Source organism: Hevea brasiliensis, chromosome 11 (assembly GCF_030052815.1).
Source record: "Hevea brasiliensis isolate MT/VB/25A 57/8 chromosome 11, ASM3005281v1, whole genome shotgun sequence".
NCBI lineage: Eukaryota > Viridiplantae > Streptophyta > Magnoliopsida > Malpighiales > Euphorbiaceae > Hevea > Hevea brasiliensis.
The window spans coordinates 2,601,437-2,618,387 of record NC_079503.1 but is presented as its reverse complement, the minus strand read 5'-3'; the positions used below and the strand labels follow the sequence as shown (position 1 = coordinate 2,618,387).

General features: G+C 33.5%; 1 protein-coding gene across 1 annotated transcript; it reads left to right on the top strand.

Annotated features, from left to right (window-relative positions):
• Positions 1–8,572: 8,572 nt before the first annotated feature.
• On the top strand, positions 8,573–15,837 carry LOC110637332 (uncharacterized). The gene is made up of 3 exons (XM_021787379.2): positions 8,573–9,286; positions 14,835–14,906; positions 15,548–15,837. The coding sequence occupies exons 1-3, from the start codon at positions 8,714–8,716 to the stop codon at positions 15,548–15,550; spliced, it is 648 nt and encodes a 215-aa protein (XP_021643071.2). The 5' UTR covers positions 8,573–8,713; the 3' UTR covers positions 15,551–15,837.
• Positions 15,838–16,951: the final 1,114 nt, after the last annotated feature.

Sequence of the window (16,951 nt, the reverse complement as noted above, 5' to 3'; positions counted from 1 at the left end):
ACTCATCATACCTATTTGATCCCTTATATTGACCTTTATTCAACTTACTACTTACTAACTTCGTTTTCTCTACCTAATTAGGTAGTCCGCAATACCATCGCACACCTTCTAGTATTTACTCATTATTATGTTATCCCATACCTCCATCACTATTCTTGCTAATATGGTCCCATTTTGGGTTCTCCATCCTTGTCATTCACCTTGCCAAAAATAACACTTAGCCTACCCTATATCTTAACTTTGTTCCTTTTATTATGCGCCCTTCGAATTGTCCTTTCATTTATTTCCTTTGTCTTACCCAAAATAGAACTTGACTATTCTATCCCTGGTTCCATTCTTCTTCCTAACATGACTATTGTACCTGCTAACTATATCTTCCAGAGTCTCTACCACGTTATCACATATCTGTGTTACTCAGATTTGGTCCTTTGACCACTCTAGCTAGTACTTCCACTAGCATTTAGATTATATTGCATCGGCAATCAATTTTTCAAACTTTCATTCTGCACTTCCTTTATCCATTGGCCTTCTATGATTTATCTTTGCTAATTTATTACTCTTAATACTGTTATAATTAGATTATACTATTATTTTGAACAATATGAAGTTAGAAAGGAACTCATGAAATTGCAGTCATACCTTTATCGTATGATTTCTATTCTTATCCTTTAGCTTACATAATACCCTTACTACCTCGAGAACTGATTCTGCAGTAATTTTATTTATTTGTTATTATTATTATTATTATTATTTTCCATGTTTACTCAATTAGCCAAAACTTAAGATTCCGGGCACCCAAACCCATCATCCAATTCAAAGGATTTACATCCATCATGATCTGATTATATATAGTTCCTATAATGGAACTTGTACCCTCTGCAGGATACCCGAGCCAACTACTCTCTACCACACTTTACAGTCCCATCTGGGACACTATTTTTGTTGGTCACCATTATTAGTAATAACTTTCGATCCCTTCTGAAAAGATAGGACTATACCCTAACTTGTTGCAACAAAGGTACTACATTTACTACCTTGCCAAAACCACGTCAAATTAATGACTCTCTTATCATATCATAGCTTGTAAATCATCAATTCATAGTTCCAAACTTCCCTAGGTAGTAGGGTTGTACTTTATTCCTTACTAATACACACAAGGTATACTATTCTCACTAAACTCTAAGCAAAACGTCTGTCGTACTACAAAAACGATCCAAAATTCCATACTGAAGACTAGATGATCTCCCCCTATAAGTGTCACCTTTACTTTGCATCTAGTGCGAAACCTCTGGTCTGATGGCAACTCTTAATGCAACTCTAGCTTATGCTAGGGTAACTGAGTCACTGACTCTAGTTATCACCCAACTGTGACCTTCGATATTCTAGCTCTGGACTCTTAACCAGGAGTTCCCAACTCCTCTGCAGATATAGAACTCAGTTCTGGTATTACTGTACCAAAACAGAGGCCATCCGTAAACACCCTCATTATGGACCACCACGGGGATGCACGCAGCTCTACACAATAATCTCATGTCAGTACTGTAATCTGCAGCTTACAGAGCAGACATCGAGAACATTGTATAGTTACTACGATACGTCCTGACCGACTAGGTCTCCTAATTTCTTATATCTCTTGAATATTCTATTATCATAAACTTATTCTGACTGGGTCATTCACTGATGACTGCCAGCAGTGGTATTCTTATCCTTATCTAGGGCAACTGTACTTTCAAGACTCACCTTTATGTACTCGTGCCTTGCACGAAATGGGCACACCATTTAAACCCATACAGACAGAAACATAGCATTTCTTGGAGTACGTATCCTCATGATGGACCCCACATGTCTACTAACTCTATTTCACATTTCTATGTACTCCACGAAAATCAAGACACTAATTGAGAAACTTTTATATTTCCCGAGGTATAACGCAGAATCTAGAAACAAAGAATTACAGAAAAAGACGAAACAGAATCCTATACTCCGCATGTAACATCCTAACAAGACTCATTTTACACTCCCAAGTATATTATTTCCCATGAATCTAGAGCCTAAGCTCTGATACCAACTTTGTTACGACCCAACCTATGGGTCGGACCGGCACTAGGACCTGGGCCAGCTTAAAGCCCCCGAGGCCCGTAGTAAGCCTAACTATTCCTCAAATCCATAACCAGGCCCACAATTTAGGCCCAATATGCACATAAAATAATTTAAATTAAACTGTTATAATTATATTTCGGGCCAACTTAGCCCAGAAATTATCAGAAACAAAAATTAGAGCCAGCTCAACCTCATACCTCATTTATAACCATTTAAAACTCAGAAAATTTTTCTTTTCATTTATTAATACGCAAACTTGAATTCATACAGTCCCTGACAGGCTTAATGCTACTACTAGCACATGCGGATTCCTAAATTACAAATTTAGAGAATAATAATACAATTAAGTAATCTTTTCATAACCTGAGAGGAAAGGGACAGGTTATTCTGAAAAATGTCTCCTCCTGTAGCCTGGAAAAAATGTGGTGAACAGGAGTGAGCGTTCGACTCAGAGAGTAAAATATCAATTTTAACCATAATCTCTATAACTATCTAAAACTAATGCACCCTGTAGAGTGAAATGCAACATCAACATCATTTTCACATCATAACATCAAAAAGGTAATTTGGAGGACTCACACACTCGTAGTATCAATCATAACATATGGGAGCCGATCCCCATACGCCTCTCTTAAATCCAACCCGGTGCCGAATTACTCAAGCTCGGACTTCCACTTAATAACCAAATCGAGGGTCCCACGAATTACTCAAGCCGTGACTACCCCTCGAAGGATCAGTCCCACGAATTACTCTGCCGTGACTACCCCGTCCTATCCATAGTCCACACCACATCACACGCACGCCAACGCACGCACACTGCTCCAAATTACCACAACAACATCCATGGCACATCAACAGTTATGAATGCAACATAAATCGTGCCTAGAGTTTAACTACATAAATATATGCATATAAGTGATGCATGGGCATGCTTGAACATATAATAATATCGAAATTACAATTAAAATTAATATTTTACTCACAGACTTGACGATGGTCACTGAGGCGGTCAAGTGAGGAAGAAGGTCATCGGCTCACCTGACAATTATATTACAATTATTTAATACAATCTGACTCAATACAAACAAAGAAAAAGACCAATACGTCCTAAGTCGTGCCGAAAATCCGGCAGAGTCTCCCCTATACCTAGGACCTACCCAACCTGCAAAAAGGCTCAAATAACACTTCTAGATTCTCAATTTTCACAATCACATCTCATCAATGTCACATGGCCCCTCCTGGGCCCTCCAAATCAGATAATACTCAAAATCTTAAAAATTACGTTTTAGTCCCTATAATTGACATTTTTCAAAAATCCACTCAAACAAGCTCTAAAAATTCTAAAATTTTACCCAGCGGTCCTTAATAATATTATAAGGCTATTGCAAAATGAATTGTAATTTTCTAGTCACCCTTGAATATTTTATTCGAGAATTTTACTCAATTCCATAAGTTTCCAACAACTAACATATTATTAATTCAACCCAATCTAATATTCACATATTTAAACGTCCATCCTCAAGCTTCAACCAATCATATAAAATTTAAACATCTTAATTTCAAACAATCTTATATGCCTATATGCTAAAAATCTAACTAAAATCCATCCATATTTCTCAAAAATATTCTACGATCACCCAAAAATTCAACTAACACCATAGAATATCTCCAAATAATTTTACTTTCATCATATATTTTTCTTAGAATTTTTCTCCAATTTTTCCTGTTTAAGAAACACTGTATTTATGCTCCATGCATGCAGAAATAATAAAATTGTCTTACCCAAGTTTATCTGTCTCAAAAATTCCAAAAATTTATGAGGAAGCCTCTGAAGTTGAACCATCTCCATAGCTCACCGCCATCACGCACCACCGCAAGACGGTGGCCGGCCGCCGGTCGCCGGCGACATTTGCCGAATCTGATCATACCACCATGTTCCTCTCCTCTTCCTCAGTCCATATGTGGTCTCGGATCGTCGATCCAACGGTCGGATCGTCGTAGATCTGACGAAAAAGCTTGAAAAACCCGAAACTTCTCTCCTCCATATCTCACTCATCCGACCTCCATTTGCTTCAAAATTGGTATCAAAAGAAAGCTCTCGGAACAAGCTTTCCAACGCCACCGGAATCGCCTCGATCGGACGTCGGACGAAGCCGGAATCGCGCCGGAAAGCCGCTGCCCACTGTGCGCGCGTTTTCTCTCTCCTCTTCCTCTCTTGCCGCCGTTTCTGGTGGTCCTGGACGTCGCCGGAGGATCGCCGGCCGGTGGGGAGCTGCTTGGGACGTCGCCGGCCGGTCACCGGAGAAAGGAAGAAGAAGAAGGAAGGGAAGGAGAGGGAAAGAAGAGAAATGGGGGGGGGGGGGGTTTTCCTCCTCCCGTTTTTGAAATTTTTTTTATTTTTTTTTTATTTTTTATAAAAGGCTGCCACGCCAATCCCATTTTTCAAAAATATATATATATATATATATATTTTTTTTTCTGGGTTGTTACAAATTATAAATTAAAATGTATTAATAATTATTTTTATTTATAAAAATAAAAATAATATTTATTATTAATAAAAGGATACTTATAAATTAAATATTGTTAATAAAAAAAGAGTCAACTTTAAGGTATTACACCAAATAATCTTGCGTGAAATTCATAATAAACATTAAATAGTTAGACTATATGACATAATTGTATAAGATTTAAAAAATAATAATCATTAAAATTAATAAAAGATATGAAAAATTAGAGATTAGTACAATAATAAAATAAACATATAAAATAAAAATAAAGATTTATTTAAGTTAATTAATTCAAAATTTATTTGAGAGTTGAGATTCTCATTTTATCTATTCGTATATGTATAAATAAAATAATTTTAAAATTTAAATGATATTAAAAATAAAAAAAAAATTAAATAAGAGAAAAGACAATGAGAAAATTTATATTATACCATAAAAAGGAGGAAAAATAAAAATAAAAATTGAAAAAATCTATATAATTTGTAATTATACGGTAGGAAATTATGGGTTGACTTATATTTAATTTTTAAATAATAATTATTAATCAAATTCTATTGTTAATATAAAACTTTAAATAATTAAATTTTAATTGAATTTTTGTACTCATCTAATAATAACTAAGTAAATTTGATACTTTAATTTAAAATATAATACATAAATTATAAATTATTACGTAATAATAAAAATTTAAGGAAGTCAATTTACAAAAATTAAATTTTACTATATATATTTTAAATTTTTTTTATAAATATTTATAGGGACCAATAAAAGTTTAAAAGACTAAATAATAAAAAAAATTATATTTTAACATGTATAAATAAAATAATTTTAAAATTTGAATGACATAAAAAATAAAAAAAAATTAAATAAGAAAAAAGACAACGAGAAAATTTATATTATAAATAAAATATAAATTGAAAAAATCTATATAATTTGTAATTATATGGTAGGAAATTATGGGTTGACTTATCTTTAATTTTTAAATAATAATTATTAATCAAAATCTATTGTAAATATAAAACTTTAAATAATTAAATTTTAATTAAATTTTGGTACTCATCTAATAATAACTAAGTAAATTTGATACTTTAATTTAAAATATAATACATAAATTATAAATTATTACGTAATAAGAAAAATTTAAGGAAGTCAATTTACAAAAATTAAATTTTACTATATATATTTTAAATTTTTTTTTATAAATATTTATAGGGACCAATAAAAGTTTAAAAGACTAAATAATAAAAAAAATTATATTTTAATATACCCAATAAAAAAATTATAAAAAGTTTGGGGAGCCTTTTGTGCCTCTAAAAATTTGTGTAACCATTATTTTAATTATATGAATACATATCTTAATTGATTTTCCATAAATATTAATATAAATATTTTATCTAAAATCTATTAAATTTATTTTATATAAGGTCCAAACTTAAATTAGATGCACACAAACACTAATTTTGAATGTGTGAAAAGTTGAGGGAAATTAAATACCTCAAAAAAAAATGAGAGAAATGGAAATAACTTGAGAAAAGTAAAAGCTAAAATAAAAAGATAATGAAAAATAAGAAATTATAAAATATTTAATATACTTAAAAATAATTCATCTCATTTTTACAAGTAAAATAATTACAAGTAAAAAAATTATAAATAAAAATTTATAGATAAATTATAATTAAATCGAAAAATTAAATTAAAATCAATTTTATTCAATTCTTTAGTTAAAACTAGAAATCTGCTCAGTAAATGCATAATTTACCCAGCAATATCGCAGAGAGAGTACCTAATCAATGTAGACAATTTGTTTGGTTGGTTAATAACATAGACAAAAAAGGTACACTCACAGCGCACCACTTGATTGGATTTGCCCATGCTAACCTTATACTCTTTCTCAGGACTCAGGACAGTATATATATGCACTTCACACAGACTTTATCTTTGCTTATTTTCAGTTTCCTCGTTTGTGCGTAGATATGGCCTCCCATGGCAGCGTCGCGGTTTCCAACTCTCCGAAAGGCGGTGCCAAAGAAGGAGTCACCGCAGCCTCAAGCTCACCAAGAGGCCAATGCGTGTGTTCACCAACGACGCATGAAGGATCGTTTAGGTGCAGATTCCATCGGGCAAAATCATCGGTCGCTTCGATAATGAAACGATCAAAGTCTATGCCCACAAATCATGCTGTAAATTCTCTCTCTCCAAAGTCAGTTGAGTCTGCTTGATTATGTAGTGTATGTTATAAATAAAAATCCTTCATTATGTGGAAAATCGCTAATAATTAAGGATTGTGTGTGATTAATTTGTAATCCTGTGTGATTGTGGGTGGAATTTGTGTTGATCTCCATGCCAAAATGTTGAACCAAACAGAGCTTCATCGTCATCATTACAGCTTTCTTATGGTTGATAGTGATGTAACAACGGTTATTAAGTGCTTTAAATGTTACAATTCACTCCTTCCTGTTTCTCTCTTTATTTGGCACAATTTCTTATCGAGGCTAATTCAATCCATTCCTTTTTGTGTCGTCGCATTGTCCAATGTCCACAAACAAGGTATGATTAGTTATTTTGGATTTGGGATTAATCCGTGCCACTCATTGCTTACCAAATGAAATGAAACCACTTCCTTCTCTATCTTTTGTCTCTAATAATAATAATTTTCTTTTTTTTTGGACCATAAGGAAAATCTTGAGATATGCTTTGAATGGAATAGAATAAACTTGTTACGATTTAATAATCTTATTTTGAAACTGATGAAAAAATCACGATATTTTTCTTTTTTAAAGCAGCCAAAAGATGATGGGCCTTGTATTATCTATTATTAAATTCTCGACGCAACAGTTGGATGTCGTTTTGTTTGGGTGTCCATTCTTTTGGAAAAATGAGACTTGACTTTGATTTCTAGGGGGTGTACGTGTCATCAGCATTTGCGCTTTGTTTTATGAGGGCAACACAGGAATACTGTTACACATCTGGAGCTACACTCTGCAGCAGGATCTCCAGCAGATCGTTCGGTCTGGTCCGATTTAGAATCTAATTTAATTTAAAATCAAAATCAATATGATATTTAAAATTAATAAAAAATATTTTTTTATTAAATTCATGAATATATATTGGATTTATAAATATGAAGAGTATGTTTTTTTAAATAAATGTGAAGTATATGTTATTTGAGTGTGAATTTAAAATATTTATAAAATAATTTTATTTTAAATTAATTTTAAAAAATTTTTAATAAATAAATTGGTGTGATTTAAAATACATAAATCAATAACTTATATTAAAATTAAATCTAATCCCTTTATTTTAATGTCAATATCCCAACAGAGCATAAATTTAATTATAAATTATACTTATATTGAATTAAAATTGATTGATTTAATTTTAAATTAAAATTGAATTTTTCTTTTTAATTTTTTAAAATTTATTATTATATTTAATCAAAATGAAATTGGATAAGTTAAAACAAAATTGATTTCTTTTTTTTTTAAATAATAAAAAGAAAATGGATCTTGAAATTGAAATTAAAATTAAAAAAAATTTGAGAGGACCTTGTCAGCTAGTCCTCTTAAATGTTGAACCTAAATTGAAATCAAACAAATGACCACCCCTAATCTCAAGGGTGATTGAATTTAGAGGTATGTATTATTTAGTTATAAAACAAATAAAATTTAGTTATCTTAACAAAAAAATATATTCTTCCATTAAAAATATATCATGTTATTATTTTAATAGTTATATATAATCTTTAATATATTTTTGTTAATATTTTATTGATTAATATTATGACAAAACAAGGCATTAGTAATAGATTAAATTTTGTTGCCAGTGGCATTGAATTAGAGATGAGTCAGATATAGATATACGATATTTTTTAAATTATAATGGTTAAGCAATGGAATAGAGACATATATATTAGGGATGATAAATTTTTATTTCGAATAAGTCGCTAATTACATTAAAAGAAAGACACTAAGATATTGCCTCATCATAGAGAATACACAACGAACCTTACCGTGTACACAAACAAACGAGTGTTTGGTTTATTAAGCTGAGGGGCAGCGGAAGCGGAGCATGACCGTGTCGGCATAACACCGAACCGGCGAACCATGACCTCAAACTCAAAACCCTTCTCCGTTCCGTATACTTCTCTACCTTCCCACCCCGACCCGGTTCCCCAAAACGTCATCGTTCTGTCTTGGTACCACCCACCTCCCAACCCATCACTCGTCTTCCTCCGCCGCTGCATCTTCTTCACTTTTGCCATCTTCCTCCTTTCTGCTGCTGCTTTCTTTCTCTACCCCTCCGACCCTACTCTCCAAGTCGCCCGAATTCGACTCAATCACGTACGTGTTAACTCGCCCCCTAAACTCACTCTCGACCTCTCCTTCTCTCTTGTCATCAGGATTCGAAACAGAGACTTCTTTTCCTTAGACTATAGTTCCCTCGATGTTTCGGTTGGGTACAGAGGAAGAGAGCTGGGGCTTGTGCGTTCTCAGGGAGGGAAAATTAGGGCGAGAGGATACTCGTACGTGAATGCCTTTCTTGATTTGAATGGTCTTGAGATTATACACGATGTGTTTTACTTGATTGAGGATTTGGCTAGGGGTGTTATTCCCTTTGATACCAGTACCAAGGTCCATGGAGAGCTTGGGCTCTTGTTTTTCAAAATTCCCATCAAGGTTAGTTCTTTCTTCGTGTTCCTTCCTTTTCTTTTAATTGTTTGCTTCTTTGCCTTAAATGTGATTTGGTTTATTTAATCGCACGCTAGAACTGTAGTTTAATGGTGAATGTATGAATTTTTGGAAATTTCATTTGTCTCTGTTATAATATAAGCTGTGCAATACCGAACTGGATTAACGAAAAAATGAAAATCTAAAATTAAGAAAACTGAATTGAATTACGGAGGAAATCGGAAGAATAGAAAATTTTCTATTCGATTTGGTTCATCGGTTTTGCTATTTCCTCTCCCTCAATAAACACAACAATCCAGGCAGAAAAAATTCATGCTCAAAGTTCAATTGCTTATCTCCTCAAAATTTGCAGTAACACAAAGTACTCAAAAATCACAAACCAAATATTTCAATAAATTACAAATAAACAATCGAAGTTTACCAAAAAAGGAAAAATGCAACCCAGTAAATTTCCAGCAAAATTAACATTCAAAATTTGCGTAAAAATCACAGCCCATCAAAGTAACCATCAACAGCCAAAAAAAAAAAAAAGAGAAAAAATAAAAAGAAAACTGCGTTTCTTCTCTGAACAACTTGATTTCAAGCATAATTGGAAAAGAGAAATGGGGGAACAGATTGGATGGTGCATGGTGCCTACTTGGTACACCTTGCACCTCGTCCGAGGTGTGCCTTTAACAATTCATTGCTTATTTAGTCTTTAGTGGTCTTCCAATTCCTTACAATTTAGGGAAACAGACAGCCATGCTTTGCTTTAGCTCTTTACACATACTTGTTTAGTTGCATGCATATATGTATCAAGCTTCTTACAAAGAGCAAAAAGGAAGAGAAGTAGAAAAGAAAAAGGCCCCAGATCAGTAGGCTGAGTTACCTGGAACGTGATATGCAGTGGGTCACGGTACAGGAATAGGAACACCATGCGCGACTTAGTTAATTTTTGAATACTTTAGCCTTTGTTTGGATTGATAGAAATTGAGAGAAGAGAAAAGAATTCATTTCTTTAAATTTTTTTGTTTGGACATCAAATTGAAGAGAGAGTTGAAGAGAAAGAAAGAGAAAGGAGGAGAAATGAAGAGAAATTTTAATAAAAAAATATTTCTCTCCAAATTGGTGGGAAATGGAGAGAAATGATGGGTAAAATACCTAAATATCCTTTTACAACATAAGCATAAGAAAGAAAATGAGGGTATAATAGTTATTTCTCCTACAGGAGAAATTATGTTTCTCCTCTATTCTAATAACGTATCCAAATAACGTAGAGTAAATTAAATTTACTTTCTTTTCTTTTCTCTTCAATTCCTTTCTTTGATTCTCTTCATTTTCCCTACCACACAAACAAAGGCTTAGGGGTAGGCTTACTCAGGGTTCGCTTTTTCGGGTTGCTGTACATTTAAATAATATTTTCGGTTCGTTGAGTGTAAAATGAAGAGTATTAATTTTAATATTTAATAAATTTATTGTAAAAAAAATTATTTTTATTTATAAATCATTAAAATTTTAGTGATATTAAAATTTAATATCGTAAATATTATAAAAAAAATTTAATAATATATTAATTAGTTCAAAGTTTACCAATCATAGATGTAATAATTTGTTTATTTTTAAATAAATTAATTATACTTTTATTCTTTATAATATTTTTAAATAATAATAATAATTTATTATATGAATTTACGTAGGTATCTTAGAAATGAGAGTAAGATTACCTTTATTATTTTTGAAAAAATAAATTATAATATTTTAATTAACATTTAATAATACTGGGCCATTAGCAAGATTAAACAAAAGGTTTTTTTTTTTTTTTTTTAAAATCAATTGCTAGGGCCTAGAAGTTTCTTGCTCAGAGATGTGTTGATGTTATAGAGAGAGTTTGTCTCCCATTCGGCTTTATCTTCATCAACATCGATATTTTCTTTTTATCTCATCCTCTGCATTTCAGTTATCAACAAATCAAGAGTTCAAAATTGTTTCCTTCCTGTATATTCTTGGTTGAAACTCCTTTATGCCCTTTCTCCCTTTTAAATAGTGATTTGTTGAGATTTTCACAATCACAGCTAAATGATAATTCTGTTGGTTAAGATTCTATCATTCGTTGCAAGCTCTCAAGTCCCAACGATGGCAAAGGCAGATTCTTCAAAAATGTTGATTCTGTTGGTTATGATTTGGGGCAAAAGCATTGTACCCATAAAAATTGAAGCTCCAAGGCTCTGTTTGGATGGGGTGAGGAAAGGGTAATTAATGGGAGGGTAAGAGAGGATAAGGAAGGCGGAGGGTAAGGAGGGTTATAATAAAAAAAATTTTATGTTTGGAAAGGGGTGAATTAATAAAAAGGTAAGAAGAGGTAATGTATATTCTTTATGTTTGGAAAGAGGTGAAAGAATGGTAAATAATTATTAGAATTACAAAAATACATTTTCCTATTACATAAAATTTATTTTTTATTTTTTTAATATGCAAATTAAAGCCTTTTAGCTTGGGGACCAATAATTTGCATTTTCGATTGTCTCTTTATGTTAAAACCTTTTGTTTGTATTAGCAAATTAGGTTTATTTTTAATGGGTATAATTGGATTTTTAATAAAAAAATTAATGACACAATAGGAAAATAAAAAATAAAGTAATTTTCAATTCTCACCTCCCCCTGCTTACACCCTAATAGTGTAAAAAAAATTGAAATTTGAGGGGTAAGGGAGGGTAAGGCTTACCCTTACTTACCCTTACCCTTCATTAACTCATCTCTTCCTAAACAAGGGTAAAATAATTACTTACCCCTATTTACCTTTATTTATCCCTCCTTCACCCTCATCCAAACAGACCCTAAGAAGAAAAACAAAGAAAATCAATATTTGAATTATAATTCTTTAAATTCAAAGGAGTAAAGCAAGTGAAGTTAAAAAATGAGCTTCTTGAGTCCGAAGTATGGAAGCTGGATATGGAGGCCAATGATATGTGGATACAGATGGCATCAAAGATTAGAGAAGTAGCTAGAAAAGTACTTGGAGAGTCCAAAGGACATGGACCACCCTCAAAAGAGAGATGGTGGTGGAATGAGGAAGTACAAAAGGCAGTGAAGAGAAAAAGGGAATAGTATAAGAAATTACCTAAATGTGATAATGATGAGGCATATGAACAGTACAAGATAGCAAAGAAAGAGGCAAAAAAGGCAGTTAGTCAAGCAAAAGCTCAGGCTTTTGAAAAGTTATATGAGAAACTTGGAACTAAAGAAGGGGAGAAAGATATTTATAGATTAGCAATGAGGAGAGAAATGAAATGTCAAGATCTGAATCAAGTTAGGTGCATTAAGGATAAAGAAGGGAAAGTGTTGGTGAAAGATGAGGACATTAAAGAAAGATGGAGAAATTATTTTAATGATCTCTTTAATAATAGTCAAAATGGTAATAGCGTGAATATAGACTATAAAACAATAGAAAAGAATGTGAATTATACTAGAAGGATTAGATCTTTAGAAGTGAAGGAAGCACTTAAGAGAATAAAAGTGGGTAAAGCCTGTGGACCTTATGAAATACCAATTGAAGTGTGGAAGTGTTTGGGAGATATGGGAGTGGCATGGTTAACTAAATTATTTAATAAGATTCTAAACTCAAAGAAAATGCCTGATGAATGGAGGAGGAGTATTTTAGTACCTATTTTTAAAAATAAAGGAGACATACAGAGTTGCTCAAACTATAGGGGAATTAAACTCATGAGCCATACTATGAAGTTGTGGAAGAGAGTTGTGGAGCATCGACTACATCATGATACTTCTATCTCTCTCAATCAATTTGGTTTCATGCCCGGTCGTTCAACTATGGAAGCGATCTTTCTTATTAGAAGTTTGATGGAGAAATATAGAGATGTGAAGAAAGATCTACACATAGTTTTTATTGATTTGGAGAAGGCTTATGATAGTGTTCCAAGAAATGTCTTATGGAATGTGTTAGAACAAAAGAGGGTATCTATTAGGTACATACAAGTATTGAAAGATATGTATGAAAGAGCAACTACTATTATTCGCATAGTGGGAGGGGACACGAGATCTTTCGATCTCAATTGGATTACACCAAGGATCAGCCATAAATCCTTACCTTTTAACATTAGTTTTAGATGAATTGACGAAACATATACAAGAGATTATTCCTTGGGGCATGTTGTTTGCGTATGATATTGTTCTGATAGATGAGACACGAGAAGGAGTCGATAGAAAGCTAAAGTTTTGGAGAAGTACTTTAGAGTCAAAGGGTTTTAAGTTAAGTAGAACGTAGATAGAACACATGCATTGCAAGTTCAGTGAAGGCCAAACTGGTGATAGGGAAGGAGTTAGTTTGAATGGAGTGGTACTGTCTTAAAGTAATCACTTTAAATATCTAGGCTCAGTCCTTCAAGTTGATGGGGGATGTGAGGAGGATATTAGTCATAGGATTAAAGCCGAATTGTTGAAGTGGAGACGTGCCACGGGAGTTTTATGTGATCGTAAGATTCCCAATAAGTTGAAAGGAAAATTTTACCGTACAGCCATACGACCGGCTATATTATATGGTAGTGAGTGTTGGGCACTGAAAGAGTCGTATGCGTCTAAGATAAGAGTTGCAGAGATGAGAATGTTAAGGTGGATGAGTGGCCATACTAGACTAGATAAAGTCCGTAATGAGAGTATTAGAGAAAAGGTAGGAGTGGTGTCAATTGAAAATAAGTTGAGAGAAGGGAGATTGATATGGTTTGGTCATGTGAAGTATAGACATACGGAGGCTCCAGTTAGACAAGTAGAGCACATTAGGTTAGAGGATAGAAAGAAAAAAAGGAGTAGACCTAAATTGACTTGGACGAGAGTAGTACAACATGACCTAGAAGTATTACACATTTCTGAGGATTTAACCCAAAATCGTTTAGAGTGGAGAAAGCAAATCCATATAGCCGATCCCAAATCTTTGGGATAAAGGCTTAGTTGAGTTGAGTTGAGTTTTAAATTCTTTGTATTTCTTCTCCTTACTTCAATCTTCCCCTTGATTTTGTGTTCACAGTGATACTTAATGTTGAGTGAATGGGTTCGCTAGATTTAGCTTTTCAGAATGCGTCCTGCAGCGTTTTGGGACACAAATGTCCCATGGCATGGGACTCATGATCTGGAATGCGGAACTCAGGTGAAGGTGACGAATCTGATAACTATGGGCTGATAAATGAGGTTAATTTGATGCGAATGATGGAAGATTAGTAGACATGGAAACTAGAGTAGTATTTTTATGTTTGGAGGGTGCCTGGCATGTATCTGCCTGCCATTGGCTAATATTTGCATCATTCTGTGTAGTTTTCCTATAATAGGACAATCCTGGCTGCAGCAAGTGAGCACTTTTGCATTTGAACTTTGTGTCAATTACCTGGATTAACTTTTTTAGTATCGCATTTAGTTGCAAGAAGTAAACATGTGCCATCACCACCTTTGATTATTTCCTTTGCTGTCTCACATCTTTTTTACTTATTCTGCATGCCTGATGCAATGTCATCTGTCTCAGCAAGTCTAATTTATGTTCTCTAAAATATTTCAGGCAAGAGTATCATGTGAAGTGTACGTGAATACTGACAACCAGACTATTGTCCGTCAAGACTGTTATCCTGAGGTCAGGAGTTCTTTTTCTTTATGAAAAATAATCTGGAATCACTAATTTGGAGGATTCTTGCAATTGCTCCATAAGTTGCATGCATATTGATGGTCCCCTCATTACTAGAAGTATCCCTGTTTAGTATTAATTTATGTGATTTTGACTTTATTCATGGTCTTTGATTTTTTTTTTTTTCAATGGGCTACGACTAATTTCAGGCTCAAGACCTCATTATTCTGGGGAAGACTTCTTTGCTATTGAACTAATGCTAATGATTTTGCAAGTCTAATAGTTGAATGCCTGTAGAATAGGAAGTTATTCATAAATCAAAATGAAAACTAGTTGGATTTCCTGCTCTTTTTTTCCCATTGCAATAGAACACTAGCCACTTTACTGCAGATGAACTTTAGATTTTCAGAATGAAGGGTAGCGAGCTGTATGATTTACTAAGTCTTAATATGTTACTCAAACATATCATGTTCTGGTTTCTGGCTCACCTTTAAGTGGTTTTCAACAATTATTTCAATGGACCAGGGAATATCATTATAATATGGCTAGACTCTAGAGTTGGCTTTGCTGATATGTTAGTCTTGCTAGATATACTACTACCGTCTAGGCTATTTTTGCTAATCCACAAATTGTCATCTGATTCTTTGCAGTGATATGGGGGCCATCATCATTAACCTAGGACACTGGCAGATTGTCTTGAAGTGGAAGGAGATATAGCTGGGTGCTGGAGGTAAAAATTTTGAGGTTTCCGGTAGCCTTTTTAGTAACCATACTAGTTTTTTTTTTTCCTCAATAACTATACTAGTTGGTCTATCCTTTGATTGGCTGTCCTATCAGTGAAAAGGATTCATTTACCAGGGAATTACAGTATATATGAATTTAAACCCATCTTGTATGAAACTTGTTGAATTATATTCATTTGGAGTTTGTTGCTTCTGTATATGCTGGTTGGACCCATATGAGTACATCACTGATAAACTAATTAATCCTGCAAATACATTATAAATTTATAAGTAAACTGGAGGCAATTAAGGAACTAACATTACAGTAATTCATACAAGAATTTCTGTAATTTGCATTGACTGCGGCAGCAGTGATTCCACTTTATTCATAATTACAAACGGACTTACTTCTTTGTTAGTTTACGATCCCACACATAATCAGCATGGTGGTGCCTGCACCTGAAGGATCCTGGGTGCCTCGTTGGTGAGCATACACACCTCTTTATCGAGCCACCACTAGCAGCACCACCAGCGGCTGTTTCTGTTCTTGCATGTTCAGTCCCAGTCTCAGCCGCCTGAAAAACCAGCCATCTTCTCTCCTTCAGCAAGGCCCTATGGCTGATCAAAGGCACAACTGGATTACACATATTTCTGCAAGTTCTTCCTGGAAGTTGTTAATATTTTGCTGTGAGACCGGACATGAGAAGAAAAAGGAAAGAATCCGTGGACAATGGGGTTATATAAGCAAAGAAAGGAAGGACTAAAGAAAGATGGCGAAGCAAAGTTTAAGGGTATAAAATGCTTTTAGAAATTGAGATTGATTCCTTTCCTACGCAAAGTTCGCCTTTTGCATTACGGGGTTACGAAAGCTGCCCAGGCCAGAAAGGGCAGCCACTTGCACTATTACATTGCTCCTCCACACAGCCAAAGAATACAAAGAAGCCACTTGAACCGTTACCACTTCACTCATCCAAACCAAGCCATAAGCCTAACAGGATAGCAAAGCCAAAGCCGCAGAAAGTAGGCGCGTCACTATTTCCCATAGCATGGATCACAAAATGAACTCCCCACCCGATACTCATTTTAATGTTTATTATTTGAATGTTTTTATGTTAGAAAAAATTAATAAATAATTAATCATCAAATGGTTAAATATTAATTTCTTTTACTTGTATAAAATGAGCATTTGATTTTCCTGGTCAACTAATCAAATTCAAAGCTGTGTAACTAGAGATTTTGGAAAATAATTTTCAAGTATAAAGAGATGGACTTTTCAATTTTTATTTTGTCTTTGCTTCCTTAGCAAGGCTTTAGTCATAGAAAATCTTTTCT

Bases quoted from the DNA above. Each gene is read 5' to 3' on its own strand.
- LOC110637332 (XM_021787379.2), top strand. From the start codon at position 8,714: ATGACCTCAAACTCAAAACCCTTCTCCGTTCCGTATACTTCTCTACCT. The intron at 9,287-14,834 runs GTTAGTTCTTTC...AAAATATTTCAG, and splicing joins TTTTCAAAATTCCCATCAAG to GCAAGAGTATCATGTGAAGT.